Below are 10,051 nucleotides of genomic sequence, written 5' to 3' on the forward strand. Positions count from 1 at the left end.
CGAAGTTTGACTCGATTCGGAGACGGTCTGCTTGCGTTTGCCGCGTTTAGCAACAGTTATAATAGCCGAAGTAACTGGTACTTCGACATCAATGTGATGTTCATATGTAATTTCAGTATTTATTTTCGAAGTAAAAATTTTCTCCTCGTTTTCGGCCGCTTCCGCAGCAACTCCATGTCGCCGCCTGCTCGTACCTCGTTTTGTTAATGTGCCTGTATCCTTCGTTGCTACCTCATCGACTTCTTGTATCACCTCTTCTGCGCCGGGAGTACCGCCACTTACGTCATCAATCTTGTCAAATTTCTTCTCACTATTGTTATCATCAGTCGTGACTTCAGTCTCCAACTTCTTTTTGTACTTTACTTCAGCAGTTTTGATTGGATGCTGTTCCTCAGTTGTAATTTCGGGTTCATCATTTTGCACCTCTTTTATATCTTCCAATTGTACATCCTCTTTTATTTTTCCTGGACCTCGTCGCCGTTTACTTGTTGGTGCATCAGATGATGCGGCCTCATCTGTGCTGAGCTCGACGGGCGTTTCAGCACGTCGACGCCCACCACGCCGCCTGGTTGTTGTTGGCAGATGATCTTCATCTTGAGTAGAGCATTGGCTTGATTGTGAGCCTTTTCGATTGCGTCGTGTTGGCCTCTGTGCATGTGAATCCTCATGTTTATCAGGTTCGGTTACCATTGCAGAAGAAATGTCTCTCCGAGCTTCACTAGTCGGCTCAGTTGTAGTTGTCACAGCTTTATCTTCGTGTTCGCTAGTGATCAAGGTAGCTGGTTTATTTTCAATTTTTGATTTTTCGCTGGAGCTTGGCAATGGATATGCGCCCTCTATGGGCTTGTCATCCTCGGCGATATTGGCTGTTTCAGAAGTGCTCTTTAAGAGCACCTCATAGCTTGTCTTTATGTATGTTTGCAACTCTGCTTTTTTCTCGGCTATCTGTTCATTAAATGGTGCAGATTCTTCTACTAATGTTTTGCTTTCAATGTTTGCCTTTGAGATTGATGATTCATTAGCATTTTTAGCATTCATTTCAATTTCCTCAACCAGAGCTTTATTTTCAAAGATCGCCTCAGAAATTGGTTCTTCAATTGCTTCGGTTGTTTGTTTTGATTGCGATTGTTTACGTCCTTTACGCTTATTTGGTTGTTGTTTTCCATTGGAAGTTGTCTTTTCGTGCACCTTCTCTTCCTTTGCTACATTTTCCATGGTCTTAGTTGAAGTTTCTGGTGTACATACCTTATCAGCTTCTTCTAACTCCGACTTTGGCATTTCTGTCTCAGTATTGAGTATATTTTCCTCAGTTTTTTCCAAATAATGCTTTTCATTTATTGTTTCACGCTCGTCTTCTTCCAACGCTACATTCTCAATAGTTGCCTTGCAGATTTCTTCACACTTTTCTGGCGCTGTTTGTTTCGATTGTGATGGCTTTCGACCTCTTCTTTTCACTAGCGGTTCACTGCTTTCTACTTCGGCTACCTGCATAGAAGATTCCTCGGACATATCTTCTGTGGGTGTTTCTGGCACTATTTCTTCTGATTTATTTTCAGACTCTTCTTTATGTTCGGGTAATTTTGTATCCAGCTGTAACTTTTGTTCGGGCAGATCAACATTCATAACTACTATTTCACCTTCAGTAAGTTTTTCAGCGGCGGTTTTCTTAGAGCGTGATGGTTTGCGAACTCTTCGTTTAGCCGGTTCTTGTTTCCCATCCGAAGAAGTGGCATCGACTATTTCTTCATTATTATCACGGTCAGCATTTGAAGATGATGGTATTGGCTTATCTGTGTTCTTTTCAACGTCCTGTTCTTGTGATTTCGACTCTCCAATGGTTTCAGTACGTGGTAGTGGTTCTAATTGTACTTTCTCCTCAACAAGTTTCGCTGTTGTATCTAAGTATGGCTCCTTAATAATTGCTGCAGGTTTCTCAGATACACTCTTGATCTCGGTGGCTGCTTTAGAAGTAGGCTCACTTTCTTTTGCGCCCTGTGGTTTAGATCGCGATGGTTTCCGACCAGTACGCTTCGCTGGTTGATGCGCTCTATCGGATAGGTTTGGTGCATCTAGATCTTCTCCCGACATTGATGCTTGCTGCACCGAAGCTTCTGTCTGATCAGCTATACTCATGCTCTCGGCAGCTAACTCATCTATTTCTGCGGCCGTTTGTTCAGATCGCGGTGGCTTGTGATCAGTACACTTCGCTGCTTCATGCGCTCTATTGGATGGTGCTGGTTCATCTAACTCATCCCCATCATCAGGTTGTTTTATTTGTTGTACCGAAGCTTCTGTTTTATTTTGTTGACCAGCGTCCTTCGTTTCCTGTATTGCTACTAATTCACTCGTTTTCACTGGGCTTTCTTCGAGCGTGTGTGTTGTTTCTGCGATGTTTTCTGCAGCGTTTGACTGTGCCTTCACTTCTATCACTTTTTCTTCCCCATCATCTTCTGATTTTTCGCTTATTACATGTTCGCTTACTTCTGCTCCAATAATTGCTGGCGTCGCAGTGACAATTTTTTCCGAGTTTATTTCTTTAACGGTTACAGTTTCCATTTCCTCTTTTGCTTTAATTTCAATTGTTGCAGGCGTTATGTCTATTTCGATAGCAGTTTTCTGCTTGTTAACGGTATTTGATAGTGGTTCTTCTGCAATTTCTTCAACATCACTATCCAGCTGAATCACTGAATCTTCCACTTGTAATACCGGCGCATTTTCACCGTTTAGGGTTTCAGCCTTTTCCTCAGTTATGATAATATTTGTACCAGCTTCAACTTCAACAAGCACATCAGTGTCTGCAATTATCGGAGCTGTTTCACTGTTTGCATTATTTATTTCCATTTCATCGCTAGTATCTCTAATTAGCTTTGGCACTTCCTCAGTGGCAGTGTACACCTGTGATTCATTTGGTATTTCTACCGCAGCTTGTGAAGTCTCTGCAGCATCTTCGATAATCTCAGCATCAGCTGTAGACTCCACAGAAACTGCCAAAACGAGCATTTCATCCTCCTCAAGTGATTGCACATCAGCGTTAACTTCGGTATCGATATAAGCTTCGGCTACAGCATCTGGCTGAGATTGCTGCTCAACCGCTGTAGCTTCTAGTTGTCCAATTATTTTTCTTTCCGCTTCTTCTTCTTTATCTTTTTGATTTGCTGTTGAAACGTCCATGTTCGCCGATACGTCTTCTTCTACAACAGCGGAGGTTAGGTCAGTACTTTCTTGAGAAATGTTCAGCTCAATTATAGGAGTTGGAGCACCATTTTCTGTTGTGATAGTGAAGTGATCCTTGCTTTCAGTATATATTTGCTTTGAACTCACAACATTGACTATGCTTTCATCAACGGCAATTTTCAAGGCCACCTCTGTGTTTTTCAATTCAGTTGCGACTACAGTTTCCATTTCTCCAGCAATGACTTCATCTGATGCATTTTCCGACTTCGTCTTTCCAATTTGTTGACTGGAAGAGCTAACGTCCTGAGTTGCAATTTCCTCAATTTTCTTTTCGACACTTTCTTCATCTGCTTCCTCTTCGGTTAAATCAAATATAACTCCTTGAGTTGTGTTAACTGTTAGCGGTTTCTTTGGCAGCTCATCGCATAAATCAAATATATCACTCTCATTGAACTCATTTTCGATGGGTGACGCGTTTTCTGAGCCTTCGCCTGGAACAACATTTATAGCTACATCGCCAGCTAACTCGAGCTTCTGGCCACTATCATTTTTGACGGTTGAAGACTTTGTAGTTGAAGGAATTTCGGAATTATTTTCTTGAATTCTAAATTCCTTACCCAAAGATCCTTTAGTTGTGGTGTCTATACCGATTGAAGACTCAACGTTTGATGGTATTACCGCCTCATTTTCTTGTAATGTAACTTCTTTTGCTACAGGTTTATCTGTTGCATTATCTTTTTCAATTGAAGCTTCTGCACTGAGCGAAACTTCTGGCTGATTTTCATTTTTAAGTATAACATCTTCTGCTGAAGGTTTTGCGATTGTAACATCTTTTATAGCTATGATATCAGGTTCAACCAATTTCTGTTCAATAGGCTCGGTATGTTTCACTTCAAGTGCTGAGATTTCGGTTGCATCTTGTATTATTTGTACATCATCAACATCGTCAGCAGTAGCTGTAGAGTTTATTTCTGCCTCCTCAGTTTCAACTGCCTGTTCTGTAGGTTCGTCAGAAGTTTCGGCAAATTCTTTTCCTTCACTAGCAGTTGTCTTGTCTGCAGGTTTAACTTTATCTACTTGCTCCGATAATCCAACAGTTGCAATCGCTAGTTTCTCCTCCATCACCTGTACAGGCTTCAATGTTTCCTCCTTTGATACATCGTTCGAATTTTCTACCTTAGCTGTTTTTTCCGATGCACTGATATAATTTTGAGCTACCTCGGCGTTGGTATCACACTCCTTATCAGAGTCGTCTACCTCTTGTATACATTCATCAATAAGCGTTGGTTTTTGCTTGCATTTTTCTAGTTTTGCTTTTTCTTCAATGAAATCAACGGTTACATCCGATAGGCGCTGCTCAGCGCCCAGTGTTAAACGACGAGGAGCTGGTAATATTTTCTGCGCACGCGTTTTATTGACTTGATCAGGTGTGGCGGCCCGTCTACCTTGACTGGTGATTGTTTTATGTGCCTGGAAATTACTGAATTCTGCGTCAAACTCTTCATTTGGTTTTGATGAAGGTACTTTTTTATTTTGATCATTATTCTCCATCTTAGCCGTATTTTCCGCTTCTTCAGCGAAATTAGTCACTATCTCAGATACGGTCGACAGATCCACAGACTCTTCATCAATCTCTATTATACATTTATCTACGAGCGCAACAGAATTCGCTCTTTCCCCAGCTAAACGGGATTTTTCAAGCGTTAAATCAATGGAACTGCTAGCAAGCAACTTCTCGGCGCCCATGCTCTGCCGACGTCCCCTCGTATATTGCGGCTGCCGTACCTTACTGCAACGGTTAGGAGTGGATGCGCGCATTTGCTGGCTGGCAAGGTTTTTGTGTGGCTGAAAGTTGCTAAACTCAGTATGAATATTACTTACTTTAGTCTTTTTAAACGCTCTTGAGTTACTGAGCACTGTGGATTCAATGGATTCGGATGCACTAGAATCGTCGAGGTCGATAATCTCAGTGTTATGTGCACTTTTAATTGTTTCTTCAACTGCGGGTGTTTCTGTATGAGTTGTGCTCTCAGCCGGTTTCGTCCTGTCATCATTTGTGTCGATTCCATCGGCATATTCTGCTTCAGAATCGCTACTGTCTACAAACATTACAGGAAATTCTTCCTCACCCATTGACTTATTAGCGCCTGTTGATGCAATATCATTTCCCGATTTATTTGATTTTACGTCGGTCTTTTCTTTTTCTTTCGCATCATTTTCCCCCTTGTCTTGCATCGACTCGGAATCGCTTACTATCAGTGGCTCTGAGAACACGGATTCGTTGGTTTGATCAAGCAAGTTAATACCACTAATTTCTGATTCAATGGGTGTCGTTGGACGCAATGTATCGTTTTCATCAGCGTCTACATTATGCACTGACTTGGAACTCTTCGATGCACTTGGGAGCAATGGATCTGCCATTGAGGACACGGCACTTATATCTGCAAGTAATTCTTCTGTTGTGTCTTTGTTCACACCAATGACACTTGTCTTGCAAGCCGATGTTGCAAAAGGATCTTGTTTTTCTTTCGAGGATTCTAATAATGATGCCGAAACAGTAACTTCTTGTTCCTCTTCTTCCAGCTCAGCATTTTCCTCCAAATTATCTACCCATTCTTGTATATCGGTTTTAGGCAAATCGGATATAATATCTGTTGCTGAGAAAGGTGAAAGTAGGGAATCTGTTGCTACAACTGATCGACGTTTGCGTTCGTAAACTTTTTGTGGTGGCGTTTCGTCGAGCGTAGTGCGCTCACCTACTAAATCTTCGAATGCTTCTTCGGCGGAGAGGTTTCGTTTGGTTGTAGTTTTCGCTGCTGGTGTTTCGGGTACGATTAATTCGATATCACTTTCACCAGTTGTAGAAGTTACGACGTTTTTATCTTCCTCCTCCTTACTTTCCTTTTCCGTGTTTTCTTCAACATCTTGTGTAATAGTAGTATCAACACTAGTCAAACGTGTACTTACGGATGTTTTGTAGATATCTTCCAGCGGCCGCTGGCTATTGCTATGTAGTTCATATTCAGTTGTGGCAGTCATAATATCGAGCATGGTATCCGCACTGGGTTCCAAAACAGCGCTTGCTGGTTCGCCAGGTATCATAACATCTTTAGCACGTGGCGTTTTAAAGAACTGATCGAGCTCTACATCTTCATCGTCATATTGCGCGTTAAGTTTAGAGCGCTTTGGAGTTTGCATAAGCTCGTCCAGCCCGCCCAATTGGGGTGTACTACACGCTTTAGGTGTGCGTAATAGTTCCCGCATACCACGATATTGTGGCGTACTGGTGTGTTTGGGAGTTTTCAACAGCTCACGCATACCAACAAATGTTTCGTGTGTTGGGTTAGAACTCGAAGGCTCTTCTTGTTCTTCTTTTTTGCCACAAACAACCTCCTCTTCATGTGCTTTCTTTGTTACTCTGGTTATGGCTGTAGGGGTATTCACTAAATCAGCTAGTCCTGAAAAGCGTTCTTCATCATCAGTCAAGTCCGCTGCAGCTGTATCAACTGTTGATTTGGACGTGCGTCCTAAATCTCGTACACCAATAAGTTTTGAAGTATCGGCGCATGGTTTGGGCGTTTTCGGTGATTCTGTAGCTGTGTCTAGAATCTTCACGGATTTACGATGTCTCTTAGGAGTTTTTGGCTGCATATCAGCGTCAGAATTTGCTGAAAATTAAAAAAAAAACAGTTTGAGAATTAATTGTATAGCAGATTCTGTTAAAACGGTGAACAGTAAAGAAAACGAAAAGTTAGTTACTATTCTGTATATGAGACATTCTTTTTCATATCGGACACCAAATCTGGATTACAATTTCAATAGGCTTCATATTTTTTTTATGCGTTCTATACATGAAATAACCTACCATGTTTGCGAGGAAATTTTTTTTTCTCTGACCTATGATCTGCCAATGTTTTGATTTTTTCATCATTCTGACCAATCATGTACGTCTTCAAGTCGTTATATCCTAATGTTAGAAACTGTGTTTGCTGGGTATCTATTACCAGCTTGACTATTTTTCATCCGGAGAGGATTTATGGGCCTTTAAAATGGTGTATAGCAATATATTGTAATACATACGTAGCTTGTTGGGAGTTTTCATCGGTTAAACTTTAATAAGACCCTGTTTTTCTTAAGTTTTTCAACTTTGACCATAAAAGTTGCCAAACATGGTGTATTTACCAAAGGGAACATTAGGGGTATTCTCGAAATCTTGCAAAGCCGTTGCACGTAGCATGGATTGCACGGATTGCATAACTTGCAAACACCTATCAACAAAATACATGGAAAACAACATTTGCCATCGCTGCAAAATATGCAACTTGAAACAAATGTATATATTTTTCAAAAAATTACAGCAAAATAAATGCGACCCTGTGCTAGTTGTTTTGTTGTTGGAATTGCTACATATTTCTCTCATTCCGCTCACTTCATTTTTTTCGCTGTCTCTTGTTATTGTATTTGATACATACAGAATTTCGCTGCTTGCTACCTATACATGCTACCAGTTTGCAATGGGGTGCGCTCGTACTCTTCCAAATTTGGAATAGTATTTTTGCATTTCGCGCAATCCGTGCATCGTGCAAGACTTCGAGAATACCCCTATTTATTTTCGAAGAAATTGATACATCACCTAATGTAATTGAATAAAAATTGTCGAAGTGGAGCAATTTAAGCAAAAAGACGGCCTTGAATTTATATGTGTGTACCGGACGGTCAGATTTTTTGAGCAGTATGGCTAAGGAGCTCATCAATATTTATTGAAAATTGATATATACAATGGCTCTTAACCAAAAACTCAAATTTCATATCTTCGCACCTCAAAAACTACTTGGCCGATCTCGACCGAATTCGATATACACATTGTGCTTAGCCTCCTTAAGCACCGTGCCTACAGCGTTTACGTAGGCTGCTGGATGACGAGTCTGACCAGCAGCTTACCGATAACTTCTGTCTTGTCATTGTTGAAACCACCATCAAAGTCTAGGAAGCTGGCTAGGGTAAATTAGTTCTGTTCGCCGAGAAAATAATTTGCTCACACTTGGATCCGTGGAACTAGTCAACATATGTATGTAGGAAACGGATGGTTACTACGACAAAGTAAAGGAAGTCAGAATAAGAATGTAATAATCTGCCTGAAAGAAGCTGGTTTTATTTTTGGTACATATAATGACAATTCAGCTTGAAGGTAAATATAATTTAAAAAATTTCGTATAAATTGATTATGTTTGAAATGCAACCGTTAATACCAGCAAGTAGTTAGCACTCGCGCGGTTGTGACCAGATTAGATCTATTTATATTTTTTTAGCGACAGATAGAGTTCTTCCTTCTCTTTTATGTCAAAATCAAACAAATTTATGATGTTGAGTAATAGAAAATTCTTGCTGGACTTTTTGGCTAACAGAACTATTATCTGTATTGAACTGATTTTCAAATGGTCTGATCTCTTCATGAAGAGCGCTGTCTACCCATTACATACAAGAATTCTCCCTTATATATTAGCCTTTTCTAATTCTCCCCACGTTGTCGATATTTGGCCATGCTGAAGAGTTTACTTATCGTTATTTTAAGTTGTCCTAACTCCGGCTAAAAAACAGAGCAGCATGCACAAAAAGTTAACTGCTTGGAAAAAAAGCAATGAGACTAAAACGAATCTCCTTCGGTGCCCAAAAGTAAAAATATGTATATGTACATATATACAAATATCTTGTATATGGATCCACACCATGTGAAAAATCTCTGCTCTCTATGGATGATTATTATTTTTTCTACTAAAAATAGCAAATACAAACCTTTGGCTTCTTCTTTAACTTCTTTGCCATATTCATAATCGGATTCATCTAGAATTTCATCGGATTCATTAGTTTTTACCGTTACTAAAGCGTCAATTTCAGACAGCTCTTCTGCTCCGTCATTGGTTGCTATCGCTATGGAAGAAATTTCAAGATTAAAGCATAAACTCAATAACGTTATTGGACCAAACAATACCCTTTGCATTAGCTGTACTATCTGAGGTATTATGGACGATGTCTTTTTCATCTGTTTGAAGTTCGTTGAATGAAGAGTCCGGATGACCTAAAAGTAATGTGCGATTAATTTAAAATACATTCGAAAAAATTCTATAACAAAATATTACATTCAGACTCTGTGTCAGTATTCTTTATATTATCGTCAGACAGTTCACATGCTTGTTCATTTCGCACTACAATTAGAAGATTTTTCAGTCATATACATACATATTTAAACATATTAAAAATATTTATACATATGCGTTTAACTTACCTTCATTAATTACATTCGAATTTTCTTCATTTTCTACGTTTACTACTTCAAATGTTGCTGGATTTATTTCCACGTCCTGCTGCGTTTTGGTGTTAACTTCTTCACAAATGCTCTCCTCAATCACTTTCGCTAAGTTAGGCTCTGAAGGCGTGGAAAAATGGAAACATACCAATGAGAGTTTAATTTTAACAAGAAAATAAGTGCGCCTAGGCAACACAACGGAAGTGAAACTTCCCCCGAATAATTAATTTGTAAATTATGTTCCGACTTTCTATGCTATGATTGAAATTTTTTTTTTTTTTTTTTAATGAAAAGATGATACGAATTTATAATACAAAAATGGCAAATTACTAATCTCAGAAAGAAGAGAGTGAGGGAAGTTTCCTTCAAATATATCGTAGCTTTCATTAAACCTACCAGTTGCTTCCGAAATTTCACCAACAGCTTCCAAATTGTGTTGTTGAATGTCTAGAAATAAAAAAAATGCCTTACAAAAATATAAACTTATCGAAATATATTCACTCGCTCTACTATATCTGCGTTCAGCCATGATTCAATAATTAAAGGTTTTGTAAGTAGCTTTTTCAAAAACTT

At 39.5% G+C, this 10,051-nt stretch overlaps 1 protein-coding gene across 1 annotated transcript in view; it reads right to left on the reverse strand.

The window, feature by feature from the left end:
* LOC118744436 (mucin-17) overlaps window positions 1–10,051 on the reverse strand; it is a gene marked incomplete in the record, with an annotated part of 52,271 nt that overhangs the window by 3,259 nt on the left and 38,961 nt on the right. Inside the window, 6 exon segments of the mRNA XM_036477456.1 lie at window positions 1–6,842; window positions 8,968–9,102; window positions 9,164–9,250; window positions 9,312–9,377; window positions 9,458–9,598; window positions 9,875–9,925. Coding sequence (XP_036333349.1) covers window positions 1–6,842; window positions 8,968–9,102; window positions 9,164–9,250; window positions 9,312–9,377; window positions 9,458–9,598; window positions 9,875–9,925 — 7,322 coding nt within the window.

Source organism: Rhagoletis pomonella, unplaced genomic scaffold (genome assembly GCF_013731165.1).
Source record: "Rhagoletis pomonella isolate Grant_MI unplaced genomic scaffold, Rhpom_1.0 Rhpom_scaffold_00001, whole genome shotgun sequence".
Classification (NCBI taxonomy): domain Eukaryota; kingdom Metazoa; phylum Arthropoda; class Insecta; order Diptera; family Tephritidae; genus Rhagoletis; species Rhagoletis pomonella.